This window comes from Olea europaea, unplaced genomic scaffold (genome assembly GCF_002742605.1).
Source record: "Olea europaea var. sylvestris unplaced genomic scaffold, O_europaea_v1 scaffold959, whole genome shotgun sequence".
Classification (NCBI taxonomy): domain Eukaryota; kingdom Viridiplantae; phylum Streptophyta; class Magnoliopsida; order Lamiales; family Oleaceae; genus Olea; species Olea europaea.
In genome coordinates this window covers 479791-495988 of record NW_019268088.1, presented here as the reverse complement: position 1 = coordinate 495988, position 16198 = coordinate 479791, and the positions used below count along the sequence as shown (strand labels likewise).

The following is a 16198-nucleotide window of genomic DNA, read 5'->3' as shown; positions in this document are numbered from 1 at the left end:
GTATGGTCCAAAAAGAATTTTGGAAAAAATCAGTTTTAGGAAAAATGGAGAAATCGGGCTACGCTGCCAAAGCAATTGCCAAAACCCAAAAATACAATATAATTCAAGAGGTGCGAATAACACTTTTAAAGAAAATGATGGCGTAACATGCGTTGAAGTCCATCTCTATTATTTGGCGGTGAAAACGATACATATTTTGTAGCATGGAACAAGTTAAAAGAGAGAAAATTAGACAAACATGTTGTAGATAAATATAGTAATCAATGGAATAGTTTTTAAATAAATCTTCATTTTTCTCACCATCTTTGAGTACATGACCAAAAAACCCTGGCTCAATGTCAACCGATCTCTTTATACCAAAGGGCAGTTTTGGTACAGCATATTTCAAAAATTGGTTAGCCAACGACAATGTAAACGGCTTTTATCCAATATTATCAAGACTTTCTGTAATTGTTCAAATCTCCGCATTTTTATCCATCTGGGTGTCTTTTCTCACTCACCCCCGCAAAAATGGTGCATTATCGAAGGCTTACACTGCACGATTTTAAGGTTTTTTTTTTTTTTTTTTTTTTTTTTCAATTCGTTTTTTGATTAATAATATGATCTGCAAGAAAAATTGTATTGGATTTTCATTTATTTAATTTTTAGTTCAATTCAATCAAGGAAAAATCAGATTAATTCTTTAATGTTCTTGAATTGTTTGTTCTCGATGAGAATTCCGCTTATCAGATCCCTTTCCTTCAAACCCAGAGAGTAATTTTTTAGGGTGATTGTGAATTTGTTAAAGAATTACAGGAAACATATGGATGCAACGGGATGTTTTCTGATCAGTATTCGTTGGATATCCGAAGCCCTTGTTGTTTTTCGTGTCTAGATTATTGACTTATCTGTAATGATTTTCAATATGCTACAATTCCCTTTTTCCTTGGGGGAGGCCGGGGGTTGGGGTGGGGGGTTGGTTGATATTTTGATAAAAGGCGTGGACTACGCCGCGTAGTTGAGTTTTGATTATTTTAGAATGCAACTAATTTGTAGCAGGGTTGTTGCCTAAGAAGCCTATTTGTGTCTCAATTCTATTTGATTGCAGACAAGTTGTAGAAGGGTTGTCACTTTGACTACAAGGTGTATTCGAGTCTTGATCTTTAGATTGAAAACAAGTTGTGGCATCAGGGCACATGTTCGATGAATTGCAGCAACTAAAAGTGTGAAGTTTGTCATTTGTCACTGTGAACTATGAAGATCTCCATAACCCGCACACAAAGAAATGCAGGAGAAGTGATCTCTCAAAATTATGATGGTGCACACAAATCTACCAATGAAGCATGAAACCGAAATAGATTTCTCTAGAGTAGATTCCTTCCTTGAAGTAGTAAATGAGACTTAATGCAGTTTGCTGCAAACATTGTAAACCAACATTAATGTGCATTTGCGTTAATTGACAATTAGGTGGAAGAAAAGTTAACAAGATTAGACTTCCGGTTTGTTGACCGGTTTGTTGGCTTGAGGGGTTACTGTAAGGAATAGATTTATTGAGCTTAAAAGCTTCATGTGTTTAGTTGATTCTGCAGATAAAATGTTATCAAGTCTATTTCATATCTACTAAGCTGGTGCATTTATACTTTCAGCTTGCAGCTGTAGTCCTTTCCCACTGTTCAGCTGTACATAGGCGATGGGACAGTGCTGGATTAAGGTAATCAATGTTCAGACACCGATTCCATTGAACAATTGTTTTCATTTTTTTTTATCTGTTCTAGAGATAACTGCCATAGGTATTGGTTTATTTTGGTTTATTGTGGTTCAAGTGTATTTTTTGTTTACCTTTATGTTTAGATATTCTTGCTCTGGAACAATAGAACTTTCTTTTCCGGTAGATAAAGAACATTGTATCATTGCAGGTTTGCACACAAAACGATAATGTAAAGAGTATTACAGCAGAGCTTGGAGGTGAAAATGTTCATCTTATAACTACTATGGAGAAGTGGGAAGAAAAGAATTCGGAAGCAAGGAAGGAAGGCAAGATAGTAAGTTGCCTATGCTTTATTTGACTATCATTGTAAACTTTTGCAGATCATGTAATTTCCTCCGAGTAGGAAACCACTTATATTCTAGATTGCATTATGATTTCAAACACAGTGATTCCTATCCGGGGTCAGATTTTAGCTCATTCGGCACATCACTTTCATATGCACAGCATCAATCTAATGTCATTTGTGCATTTTTGAAGAAGATACCTATCTTTACCTGCTGATGTGTGCGACTGTGTGTCAACTTGAATACTATAGTTTGGATTTTTTTCAGTCATTTTTCAAGATTGATTTAGGAGTTGGCTTTAATCAGCAAAAAAGCCATGAATTTGGAGCTTGTTACAAATTTTGATATGAGAACTCCTCTTCCTCTTTTTTTCTCACTTTAGACGTTCTTTTTCTAATTCGTACTTTCCAACAGGTGGCAGTTAATTTCAGTACATCTTGGAGCAATCCTTGTAGAGAAATAGCACCATCTTACTCTGAGCTTGCCGATAAATATCCTTCAATTTTATTTCTAACAGTGGACGTTGATAAATTAGCAGTAAGTTGTTACTTTTTCTTTCAATGCGCGTGAACTAGTCTATGTTATTTTCGCACCATGTCTATTTCTAGAAAATCCCTAGTGCTTATAAACAGAATATCTTGATATATGAAAAAGCTGTTCTGTTATGGTGTAGGAATTGACTACCAAATGGGACATCAAAGCCACTCCATCCTTCTTTTTCCTAAGAGACGGACGACAACTGGACAAACTTGTAGGTTCCAACAAGGAAGAACTTCAAAGGAAGATGATGGCCATTGCCGAGTCAAATTGAAGGTCCCTTCATTGAATCTTCCTGTTTTGGTTACTCTATGTGAACATTTATAAATTGTTTGGTTAAGTGGATTTGATAATCTTAGGCAGAATTAAATAAGAAAAAAAAGTTAGAAATATTGTTCATAGTGCTATTCAACACTGTCTAGTAATGTACCAAATACGTCCTTGAAGTAACAATAACGTGTAGAGCATCATAGTTTTGCTACATCATATATTTTGAAGCTTCAACATTCATCTTGATAATGATTTGTCTGAAAAGAAAAACGGAACGTATGAATGAAAGTAAATCATACAAAAGTAACTAGTTTAACAAGTTCTATTAGTGTCTGGTTAGACGATAAAATAATGTATCTACAAATTTATATATTTTTTTTATCGGTAAATAAATATATAGATCAAAAATAGAGTACAACTACTGCAGACATACCCAGACCTACAAAACAAAAATTACAAAGATCTAATGATCCAAAGCAAGAGATTCAAAATGAATCCAAACATGGGCATACTAAGATAAAGTTTCGTTTCCAAAACATGAAGTGCAGAATTCTGTTGTTAACTACTTGAGGATATATGAAGAGAGTTCCCCTACTTTCTATCGTTTTTTGTTACTTCGGTAGTTTGCTCATCGAGTTTCCCTTTGAGCTTTTAGTAGAGATTGTCTTCGAACTTGAGCCTTCATAATCCATAGCCCCAGTTTATCATGCTACGTCATATTTTTTTTGGGGCGTTAGCATTCCTTCTAATTTACCAGACTTCTGCAGTGCCTAAATAAGATTTGGTGATTAATTTTTTATTTATTATTATTATTATTTTTTTAGTGTAAGTTCAATGACTAACAACGTTTTAAACGCCAAAAAAGAATAATAATGATAATAATAATAAAAAATAAAAAAATTTCACCAAGAGACAGCTAGAAATCCTTAACCTGCTAAGTTTCTGTCAGTGGACCTAAAGATAATTAGGCTGCGGTTGGTTTGGCTTTTTCAAGCCATTTTCCGTTTTCGAAAACACGAAAAACGCGTTTGGTCCGTCGTTTTTGAAAACGAGTTAAAATTTATAACCAAAAATGCAAAACGACTTTTTATCATTTTGAGTGTTTTCAATTATAAATTCCCAAAATGCGTAAAACGCCCAAAATACGCCGTTTTCGAGGAAAATTAAAAATTGTTTTAAAATCGAAAATGGAAAACTAGACCAACTGCACCCTTAATGATTTGTCTCTTTTTTGAAGACAAAATTTCTAATACTTTTGAAATACTAAAATTCAGTATCAATCATGCTACCTGGCCAGACTCAGTGACAGAATTTTTTTCCAGACTACACTCGATAAATTTTCATTGGAAGTTGGAAAAACAAAACACTCAATCATGAGCAGCCACATCACCCTGCTTTCTTCCCTGTTTGAGTAGCATTTTTCGTTCAATATTTGGCATTACAATGAAAACACTTTATTATAATAAGAAATTCAAGAAAGGGCTCAGAAACAAACTAAAAAACAGGGTTTTATAATAAATGACGTGTCATTTGGTTTTTTTTTTTTGGGAGGGAAGCCCAATTTACACAGCATATTGGCCTTTGAAGGGAAACCAATCGACAGCAATAAAACTACCACTCTTTCTTAAAACCATTTTCCCCGAAATTAGAAATCCTAATGTGCCGGCAACGCTGTTTTGAACTCTGGCAGCGATATTTTCGACGATTTTAGTACTTCTGGCGAACGTGCAAGAGCCGCACCTGAAAACATAAGAGTGAAGATCTTCCATATTTGCAAATTTGAGAAACCCGCAAGAATCGGAATTTTTGTTGTGCATCAGAATCCTGGTCAGTACATATAAAGGTATCCTCACCGTTATCGTTTAGAAGTTTGTAATGTGTAACTTTTGTGTGCTTCATTACAGCTAGAAGACTTAATTTTCATGAATCCAAGGCACTGCCTTGACCAATGAAATTTTGCAGTTTTGCACGCCCCTACAATTTTTCAATTTTGCACCTGTAGTTATTGAACCTGAAATATTTTTTATGTATCGATTTATTGCAATTGGTAGACTTCATATATACTTATAAATATGTAATACGTTGTTTTGCTGCACCCTAGGCTACATAACATATTGGTATACGTATAGGCAAATCATACAATTGAACTCATAAGTATTTTTCAAAAATGATACCAAATGTAGTGATAATTGCTGTATACATTGACTGAACATGACCGTTGTTTTTTTCGTAGTAGAATAAAGTATGGATTTGGACGCGTAAGACAAGCATGACAACGTTTTGGTGCAATCTGATAATGAGAATGTTATGGAGTCCGTAAATGTAGCGGAAGGTGAAAAATTAAGGAAAGATAGTATAATTGTGCCTGAAGTTGGTATGTTGTTTAAAAATGAAAACGATATGTATAATTGCTACAAGAAATATGCTTATGTAGTGGGTATCCCAGTTAAGAACAGGAATTCGAAAAACAAGGACGATGGAGTTTTGAGATATGTGGCGTTAACATGTAGCCGTGAAGGTGGAAGAATCGGTAATACCATTGGTTCTTTGAAGTCACAACCAACAATTAAGATAGGATGTAAGGCCAGGATATCTGCATCTTCTGATGTCTTTGGAAATTGGATAATTAACGCGGTAAACCTCGACCATAATTATGAAACAAATCCTTCTAAATTCAAGTTATATCAATGCAACAGAAACTTGAGTGCATATGTGAAATGGAAGCTTCAAGTGAATGATTTGGTAGAAATTCCGTTGCATATGAAGTTGTAGAAGTAGGTGGATTTGAGAATATGATTTGTATTGAAAAGGATTGTTGGAACTATATAGAACGAGTGAGGTGCTTAAGACTTGGAAAAGGAGATATTGTAGCAATTCAAACCTACTTTTCAAAGATGCAAGCACAACATTCAGGACTTTACTTTAGTATGGATTTGGACAACGAGTCATGGCTAAAAAATGTATTTTTGGGCAGATAATCGGTGTAGGTAGACATACAAGGAGTTTGGCGATATTGTTACCTTTGATACACTTATTTTACTAATAAGTACGACATTTAATCAACATTGCTCGATTGTGGGTTGGTTTCGAACAAAGACACAAATATTTTTGTATGGTTGTTCAGGACATGATTTTAGTGCATGCACGATCAATCCCAACATGGTATAATTACCGATCACGATAAGGCGATGCAAAATACAATTCAGATTATTTTTTCAAATACGAGGTATATGTGACACATTTTGAAGAAGTTGCTAGAGAAGTTTGGCTACCATGGGATAAGTGTTCGATATTTGGGGCTATACACGAATTAGAATATGATTTGCAGTATATTGAAGAATTTAAAGATGGTTGGAGAACGATAATTGACACGTATGGCTTGCATGACAATGATTGGCTATTGAGATTGTACGAGAACAAAGGGCATTGGGTTCCTTGTTTCTTGAAAACCACTTTCTGGCAGGGATGTCAACTACATAGAGAAGTGAGAGTATGAATGCGAATTTGGGGTAACGAATTTTATGCCTAATTTGGGGTAACGAATGCTAAAATATTTGTTAGCGGCTTAGGTTATAGATGGAACTCCACTTACGTATTACTAAAGTCATGCACAAGTTTTGAACATTTAATAACTGAGTTTTATAACAATAGACATATTAAAGATGATGACAACACTATTTGAATAAATTCGATTGGCTTTTAGCTTTAAAAATTAAAATTTTTTTTGACTAGTTTTATGACACTACGAATATTTTATCTAGAGTTTATTATCCCACTAGTCATATGGTACTCAAACGACTTTATATAATTGCAAAGACATTTCATAAATACAAAAATGACATCAATTTTAGTGCAATTATATATTCTATGGAATTAAAATTTAGAAAACATTGAAAATTTTAGCATGCATTATGACCTCAACATAATTGTTGAGGAACTAAATATATAATTGATCAAATTTCAAGAGTTTTAACTTTTAATACACCTATCACATATAAAAATTTAGAACAAATATTATGTGAAAATGTATGAATTATATGCAGAACGAATTAGTACAAATATTAATCTAGTGCCCTTTGCACTTGCTCATTCCACTAATATTGAAAAAGATGGCACTGAAGTATTAACTTTTTTCGAAGGTATTAACACGTATGATATGATGTAAATGCAATAGTTGCATCTAGTAATACTTTATCTTGTGCATGTAATCAAATATCAGAGGCACGTAAAAATACATTGACTGTTGAATTAATTGATCACTTTAATCATAATATGTCTACCAACAAAACAATTTAAAAAAAGTTTCGAAGAGGTTATTAAATTCTTACGAAGGTATGAATGACGATGGCCAGTAGTTTCTGCAATTGCACAAGACTTACTGGCATCTCCGGTTTGCACTGCAGCTTCAGAGTTTATTTTTAGTACAATTAAGAGGGTATTGTGCGAGGTCAGGAGCCGACTAAAAGAAGATATTTTGAAAGCATTAATGTGCGTGAAGGATTGAGAAGACACTCATTTTCAACTACAAGATAAATATGTTGAAATTACATGTTGTTAGCTAAATAATATTTAATTTAACCATATTAATCAGAATTTGTTATTTTATAATACTGTTTTTAATTTTCTTTAAAAAATTGTATAGATTACAAGTTGTTCGTATACAATTTTTTACTCCACCTACTCAAATTTAAATAGCAGGTCCTAAACCTGGATAAAGAATGAAAGTTTATATTTATCTATTTAAAAAAAAAATCAGAGCTCGCGAGCTGAGCTCAACAACTACTGGCTCATGGGTCGAGCCGAGCTCAACCACTATAAATTTGACTCCCTTTATAGTCTAAATTCATTTTATATCATGTCTTTATCATATTGCATCAAAACACTCCAACAATTCTTGGTTTTCTAGCATAAAATATCATTCAAAGACTGAAAATCCATTTTCGAGTTTGTTGATTCCTAGAAGTTTGAAGTGCATTTACTACGAGGAGATACTATTATATCTTGAGAGATGATTGCCAAGACTCCATACTTCATTTTATTTTGTTTAAGTCATTCAAACTATAATTTGCAATCCACACACATATACACCAACAATATATGACAAGAATGGAGTATTTCTATCGATCAGCTTGACTCATTTAATTATAATCATATTATAATTTTGCCCAAACAATAATTCATGTACAAGATTCAAGTTGAGCAAGAGCACCACTTTCTCAAGTGCAAGAATCCCTCTGTGACATCTTATCACCGGGACTAAGTCCCTAACTAAGAGACGTAGTGGTTCACTCCCCGTCTTATCGTAATTCGAATGTGTTTTTCTCCGTTTGGCCTAGTTGCATCCGGCAGAAATTGCAGCCTTAACAAGCAATCCAAACAGAGAAAACGGAGCGGAGAAAAATGGGCTGTGATCACTTTCCAAAACGTAGACTTCCGATGGTGGCCATCTCTTGATCATTGCATCTTGTTGCTCAGGTTTCACGACATTATCCTGAGTTGTTTTAATATATATACGAGGAACATTCTCTGTGTTCTCCCCCTCTTTAAATTGTACACGTGTCAAGGCTTGAATTGGCCCCGGCCGCAAAAGCATGGCTGCCAGTGTCGAATCCTGAATGGTCATATAGACCATGTTTAGAGACGAAAATTATAATCGAGTGGGACAAAAGAATTACCTCTTGAGGGGACAATTGGTAAACGATTTTCCTTTGCAATCCTTTCTTGATGATCAGAGTGGTTGGAGGAAGATCCTGCCCTAATCCGAAGCCCATGTCGTAAACATCACGAAATTCTCCAAAGTCGGATAAATCTGGCACTCCCTATAAAATATCACAAACCCTCAAAAAAATTGAACACACATTGTATTACGAGTAATGCTGCTTGTACATCATTGTATACAGATTGATGACATGATATTAATTGACTTCTCTTTCTTTTTTTTTTCTCTCTCTCTCTCTCTTCCACGTCACCAATCTGAACAGATAGCATTACTCTTGTACTACTTATAACTACTTAACTAGATATTAAGGGAAAAGATATGTACCACCAAAGTTATAAAAATAATCTTTAAAAATTAGTTTCAAATTATTTTCATTATCCGAAGAAATGGTTGGGTATAGAAGTATAGTTGTTAGTCAGGAGTGGGTATCACAATATCTGTAGAGTATGATTCTCTGCCACCAACTTTGACACTAACCACCTACCTTATTTTTTCTTTTACTCATGAACACAATCCCACATGTTGAGTTCAAATTGTTCGCCTTACTCGATTTTCGAATATTTCTTATTATATGATTCAAGGTAACGAAAAATGAGTAATAACCATTAAAGAAAGGTCTATATGGAGCCGTCAAACAAATTAATGAATTTTTTCACACCTTCAAACGATTTTCGTAGATAAATGAAATTTATTGTCTGGGGCATCGAGTCATTCTAGTGTGTACTTATAATTCATGCACGGTAGAATTGTAGTTGCAACTATCATCGATTAATAGTGCTTGCTACAAAAAGTTTCACTTTAAACGATCAAGAATTTTGGGATTAAAAATTTAGATTTCCACAATAATTGTCATGCTTCACAAACTTTGCCATATGTACAGAGATTTTATACATGTGGCATGATAGAGTGTTATATGACATTATGTCATTGGACAGAGTCAAAAACCACGTGTTGCTGTCAACGCTGCATCTGACACTTGTATGGGGTGATTCTGTTTAAGTAGCAAAATTCCATGCTTCATATATCAAGTAAAACTCAGGAAATGACTCTCTCTCTCTCTCTCTCTCTCTCTCTCCCACCTACACACGCACGCACGCAAGCACAAAAAAGGAGTAAGAATGTATTAAAGAACTTACTTGTTTGATATCTTGGTCAGTAACATAGCCCATTTTCAACATGGTGGCTGCAAGAAAAACTGCAAGGCTGATTTTGTTGGGAAACTTGTAAATTGCGTCTGTCAAGCTGAGCCCTCCTGCACTATGTCCTACCAATATTACCTGTATCCATAAATAGAATTAATATTTAGTTAAATGAGTACGTGTGACTCCTCTCTAATAATTAAGCTATAAAGAGAGGAGGAGACCTTTTCATTGTCGTCTAAGGATGACAAGAAGTCGATGAGCGGCTTGTTGTAGTCTTCGAAGGAAAGAATGGTGTTGGGATCAGTTTGATCGACGCCAGCACCTTTGAGGTCAATACATGTAACTCTATAGTTGGTATTCTCCATTAGACATCTGATTTTGTACCAGCACCACCCTCCTCCTCCAATTCCATGTACCAGAACAAAGTGTGCTTTATTCAATCTCTTCTCTTTCATCACCACTTCTCCTGCAAACTCTTCTCCCAACATTTCTCCATATTGAGATCACGTCTCCTCCTCCTCCTCTCTCTCTCTCTCTCTCTCTCTCTCTCTCTCTCTCTCTCTCTCTCTCTCTCTCTCTCTCTCTCTCTCTCTCTCTGTGTTATAGTTGGAATAGTCTTGAGATTTTAGTTTTATAGTTGTAGTAGTCCAATATATAATAATTAATTTAGATTACGACATATGAATAATGCCAATTTGCACAAGACTAGTATATACTGTTACACGAATTGTGATAATGGAAGGCCACATTCCCACATAATTGAACTTTCGAGTTTCTGCGGATGAGGCCTCGAAAGCATTTTTTTTTTTTTTAATGAGAATTTTTTTACCCAAAATTGAAGTTGCATTTCTTGTACGATAGAGTACTAGCTGGATTAAATCATATATGATTCAAGAAGGGCGACGTATGAAACATTCATCCGTTGTTATTATTTAATGGGATACGTAACTTTTTAACCACAAATTTTATATACTTTTATCAAAATTCATTAAAAACAAGATTTTTAACTAAATCAAACTAGATCTAATATACAAAATATGCGGAGAAAATAACAATCAAAATTGCTGTGTGTACAGTGCTGTACACGTACAGCACTCTCACAATCGTGGAGCTAGCAATTATTTAGATCGTGGAACCCACCACTTATATGTACGAAGACTGTTAACCATGATGTCAAAATTACTGTACTTGTAGCATTGTTCATAATAATATGGGCATTGATTGTGATTGTTATCCCTTTGTAAAAAAATATAATGTGGGGTGTCTTGCTCGTCTGTATATATAATAATAAAACATAGTTTTCAAACTTTTTGATATCATTTCTTTATTAAAATAATAATCAATTAAAAATTTTGATTTGTTTATCACGTAATCGGGGGCAGGTGGCACGTTATTTTCTCGACTCTGTCATTTTTCAAAGAAGAATATTATTGCTAGCTGTTTACAATAAGTTCTGCATACTACCGGTGGGAATAAGTGACAAAAAAACATTGGATTTTCCACATCTCTCGAAGTTTTGATCGAAAAAGGATAAATATTTCGACACAGTTTATAAAATAAATGAATAAATAAAATAAAATAATACTATGATTTATAGTCAAGAATTTTAAGATAGAAGTACTTTAATGTCATATCGTTGACAAAAATCTTGTATATTAAATTTTATCAACGTTTTATTGTTAAAACTTTACGTGTCAAATATTTAATAGATGATGAGTTATGATTAGGGTTGTAAATAAATCGCATATCGACCGGATTTGTCCATATCGAATCCTATAAAAGTAATTTATGGATTCAATCCGATCCAATAATGCAATAGATATTTGAATATTAAATCCATATTTGATTTGTTATGTTATCGGATATTCGATTCGACATAAAAAAAAAAAAAGAAAAAAAAAGGAGGATGATAAAACCATTATTGAAATTATCTTATTGGTTAGGCTCGTGTTTTAAACCAATTAAGCTCAAATAGGGAAAAATCTAAGTAATGGCCCATCCCCTATTTATAACTTATTCCTTTAACTTCTTTTTTTTTTTTTTTATGGAAACTGACGTGGGATGACTTATGACTTTTTGAAAAGTAAAATAAAACGCCTACAGATAATTGATAGTGATAGACTTTTTTATGTTTTGAATTTGATGACTTTCTTATTTTAAAATTCTTTAGTTTCTTATTTATTTATTTTAGTGACAAATAACATAACATAAAAATATTTAACCAACTCAACTATTTATAATAAATCGGATCAAATTGACCTATGTCCATATTTACTCAATTTAGTTAACGGATTATTGGATTCAGATCTTGATCAAATTATCGGAATGAGACCTTCAATTTATCTCCCATTAATTTTATTGGATTCAGATCAAAATTCAATTCATCGATAGCCCTAGTTATGAGAAGACTAAAGACCTATTTTGTATTAATTTGTGAGGAAATTACACCTATCTAGAGGTTCAAAATGCTCGATTCAAAAATCAGATTTATGTTATAAAATGAGAGAAAATAGAAGAAAAATATAGAGAAGTTAATAGACTTATATGTATTACTAAGAATCAATATCCTATATTTATAGGGTCCAAAATAAGAGTTACAATTAAAATGAAATAGATCTTCTAGACAAGATAATACTTATCTATTTATCATTATAATACTAAATAATCAACAATAATTATCTCATTATTTTACAACACTCCTTCTTTGATGATTATTTGTACAATAACTAATTCATTGAAACCAAGTTTGACCAAAAATTAAAAATAAAATAAAAAATCGATGAGTACAGCGTGTATTTACTCTCCTCATGATAATATCACTTAAATTATGCTTCAAGTATATTAAATCATTCTAGGATAATATTAAAACTATACAAGATAAATCATCTATAATCACATTTATTACATGCACATCAAATTTCATGCATTGTCACTCTAATGAAATAGAGATTTGTGATTACATCCACCACATGATAATTTATTTATTTATACAAATCTTCGCGACATTTATTATGTAAAGAGTCATACATTTCATATTACGACTTTACTTTTTCCATTTTCATTTCGCATAAATATACACCTTTTGATGTTCGGACTATAGATCCAGAAATTTCAGATTTCTCTAGTAAATTTAATTTAGTATAATCGCGTCATTTTATTTGACCAATCATTACTTCGATTGATGACAAATTTATTTTGATATCCTCGATATTCATAACATATGCATTACATCACCTACAAAAGTATTGTCGACAATTTTTCTTTTCGATTTTATTTCTTTTCCCATAATGACATAATTTATTGATATGCCTCAACTTTTAACATATCAGATGCCTGAACTTTTGGAGATTTTTATAATTTGGTATGCTAAATACTTATCTTCGTTAATTAGGACCTTCTTTGCTAATTACTCCATCTTCTTTTGATTTTTTTTTTTATTTTTTTTTTTGGTATTAGAATTAAATACTATCACGCTTCAGACATGCCATAAATATAACAAATATAATACTATCCAACTATCATCACAGGACATTAATTCGCATTAGAGCATTTAAAATTGGTGCGTGAAATATTCTCGATCTCTTTTATCTGTAAATGTATCTAAATAAATTATTTTTCGAACTTCTGGTTCGAATTCTTTTGCGGGAATTTAGATAATGATGTATTTATACATTATTTTTAACTTTTTAATTCCTCCCATACTGCTGAGAGAATTGTCAATCAAATTTGATAATCAATAAATTGTATTATTAAATATCACCCATTTGAGATAAGTGTTCAAACTATGCATTTATTCTCAGCATTCTTTATTTTGCATCTCATTTCATTATGGTGGATCAATTTTACATATATGCACCATCAAAATAAAGTGGATGAAAAAATTAGGCTTTGACTATAGGGAGAACTGTGATATTGACATGATGCACAATAAAATTCATCAAACAGAAATGGGAAGTACCTTGTTCTCAATTAAATTAATTAGAGGCATTTAACAAACAATAGTGTCAAACTATTTATCAACATCTCAACTAACATTTATTAAAATGTTGAGATTTATATCAACTAGCATTAACAAGACACGGTCTTGATTATATGATTCGAAAATTATGCTCACAATTTAGAATTTGAGCAGTAATTTCGCAAACTTCAGGTTGCAAACATCATGCAATCATCTAGTATATGTATCAAATCTATTAGATATAAATAATATTTAGATGATCAACGTGGAAGTGCCCCATTTATCATCCTAATTAATTTTTAAAAATACGTGGAATTCAATCTATATTTTAGTTAGTGGTGATTAATGAAAAAATTTCGTGAAACAGAACAAACATCATATATGATTGAATTGAAGAATTTTCTGGTTATTCATTGAATATTCATTTGAATTTTTAATTTCGCATCATTATTGATCAAATAATAGTCCAACTGGTCATGCCAAAACATGATATATTATTCAAAACATGTGCTCTTTCAAAAGCACGTTGTATTTTATTATCGTTTCTGTAACGGCAATATCAATATTCTTTTGAAATATTAGAAATGTAGTATCATGCTCTTCAAGAGCAATAATATATTATTATTTGAAATAATAAATTGTATAAAAATTTATTCTTCAGGAGTAAAACAAATAATTTATGCTATACTTGTTTAATTATGCTTTTCAAGAGCAAGTAAAGTTTAACCAAAATAACTGTCAATAATAGCATGCTACTTAAGGAGCAATATTATTCTTTTTAGAATATTAACAATATTGTGCTACTTCAGGAATACCAATAATTATTATTTAAAAACATTAACTGTTCATGAATATGTTTTTTAGACGATATTAATATTTGTAAAGTTGTACTTCTTTGAGAGTACTTATTATTTTACTATTGCTTTTTTTTGGTAGCAATAAGTCAATATCTTTATTTGAAATATTAAAAATTGTAATTCATGCTCTTTAGGAGCGAATAATATTCTTTTAAGATATTAAAAAATATAGTTCGTGCTCTTCCGGAGCAAATAATATTATTCAAGGATATTAAATATAATATTGTACTATTTCAGGAGTAACAACAAACTATTTATACTAGATATATGTATAATTAATATTCTTTTGAAATATTAATTATGATATTGTGCTACTTCAGAAGCAACAACATAATAAATTATTAGCTTTAAATTTATAATAAAACATCTATAATTATTTAATTAAGTTAAAGACGGATTTTTTTTAATAATCATCATAAATTTATATGTTTTGCAAACATAAATAAAAATAAAGCAAAGATATGCATGAGATTAATATAAAAAGGCATAATGATTATTTTAATTAATCACCATGAAAAAATTATTGTAATATAATTAATTGGGAGGCTTTAGTTAAAAATATATGCATATACGAGCATGCTTTGTAATGAATTGTCATGGGTACATCACCTGAGATGGACATGAATGATATGAAGCTTTTCATGTTTATTAGCATGACAGGAAATTTTTTCCCACTAATTATAATTCTAAAGAGCTTCTCTAATCCATATCCATCTCCAAGTCTTTTCTGTCGAAAAATTCAAGAGGGTCTACTGCTTTTTTCTCTTCCTAAAAGATATTAGATTTTGAAAAAAAAAATTGAATTATCGTGCTAATAACGCGTTATGAAAAGAGAAAAAAGAGAATAAAATATAAAAAAGTCAATAGACTTGTGCATATTATTAAGAACAAATGTCCTATATTTATAGAGTCCAAAATAATAGTTACAATTGGAATGAAATAAATCTTCTAAACAAGATAAGATTTATCTATTTATCACGATAACACTAAATAATCATCAATAATTATCTCATTATTTTACAACAATTTAAAGAATTTTTGTTCAAAAATCAATGATAATTCATCTTTTAATATTAATAATAATATTATAAAATTAAATTAATAAACATACCCCCATCCACTCTACCTCACTCCCAAACCCTAAGGGTCCAGTTGGTTTGCCGTTTTCGGGTCATTTTCCGTTTTTCGTTTTCGAAAACGCTGAAAACGCGTTTGGTCCGTCGTTTTCGAAAACGAGTTAAAATTTATAACTGAAAACACAAAACGACTTTATATCATTTTGAGCGTTTTTAATTATAAATTGCCAAAACGCTCAAAACGCGGAAAACGAGCTATTTTCGGGGAAAACTAAAAATCGTTTTGAAAATGAAAATGAAAATGAAAACGAACCGCTACCTAAATTTCTCTCTCGATTCTCTATATTCTCTCATCTCTCTCCAGCAATCGTCAAATACCATCACAACAGATGAGCGCCCGACGATGTAGTAGCTGCGTTAAGATCTCCACTAATTGACAGTGTTGTTGCTTCGAAGTGGCCATAAGCGCCCAACTATGCAGCTGCTATACTCGACGGGTATGGTGATGGTAGTGCTACATGTGGTTTGTGTAGGGTGTGGTGGATCTGGCGGTGATAGTGGTGGTAATGTGAGATTTTAGTTTTAATTTTGGTTTTGGTTTTGGGATG

The 16198-nt window shown here is 32.1% G+C and overlaps 2 protein-coding genes across 3 annotated transcripts; one reads left to right on the top strand and one right to left on the bottom strand.

Moving 5' to 3' along the window:
* The first annotated feature begins 350 nt into the window (after positions 1-350).
* On the top strand, positions 351-2967 carry LOC111392682 (thioredoxin H-type-like). Of its 2 annotated transcripts, XM_023018070.1 has the most exons (5): positions 351-549; positions 1626-1690; positions 1896-2021; positions 2446-2568; positions 2705-2967. In XM_023018070.1, the coding sequence occupies exons 2-5, from the start codon at positions 1670-1672 to the stop codon at positions 2840-2842; spliced, it is 408 nt and encodes a 135-aa protein (XP_022873838.1). In that variant the 5' UTR covers positions 351-549; positions 1626-1669; the 3' UTR covers positions 2843-2967. The 2 variants fall into 2 exon arrangements, with proteins under 2 accessions (XP_022873838.1, XP_022873839.1); XM_023018071.1 differs by lacking the exon at positions 351-549 and having other exon boundaries at positions 998-1690.
* A 4969-nt stretch (positions 2968-7936) lies between these two features.
* Positions 7937-10270, bottom strand: LOC111392677 (methylesterase 17-like). Its single transcript, XM_023018059.1, has 5 exons — positions 10222-10270; positions 9921-10183; positions 9694-9834; positions 8514-8657; positions 7937-8449 (listed from the first exon to the last, which is right to left on the bottom strand). Coding segments are annotated over exons 1-5 (828 nt in total). The 5' UTR covers positions 10223-10270; the 3' UTR covers positions 7937-8170.
* Between the last annotated feature and the right edge of the window lie 5928 nt (positions 10271-16198).

Bases quoted from the DNA above. Each gene is read 5' to 3' on its own strand.
- LOC111392682 (XM_023018070.1), top strand. From the start codon at position 1,670: ATGGGACAGTGCTGGATTAAG. The intron at 1,691-1,895 runs GTAATCAATGTT...GTATCATTGCAG, and splicing joins TGGGACAGTGCTGGATTAAG to GTTTGCACACAAAACGATAA. The intron at 2,022-2,445 runs GTAAGTTGCCTA...ACTTTCCAACAG, and splicing joins CAAGGAAGGAAGGCAAGATA to GTGGCAGTTAATTTCAGTAC.
- LOC111392677 (XM_023018059.1), bottom strand. The intron at 9,835-9,920 runs GTCTCCTCCTCT...TTATGGATACAG, and splicing joins CCTTAGACGACAATGAAAAG to GTAATATTGGTAGGACATAG. The intron at 8,450-8,513 runs GTAATTCTTTTG...ATGACCATTCAG, and splicing joins ACCAATTGTCCCCTCAAGAG to GATTCGACACTGGCAGCCAT.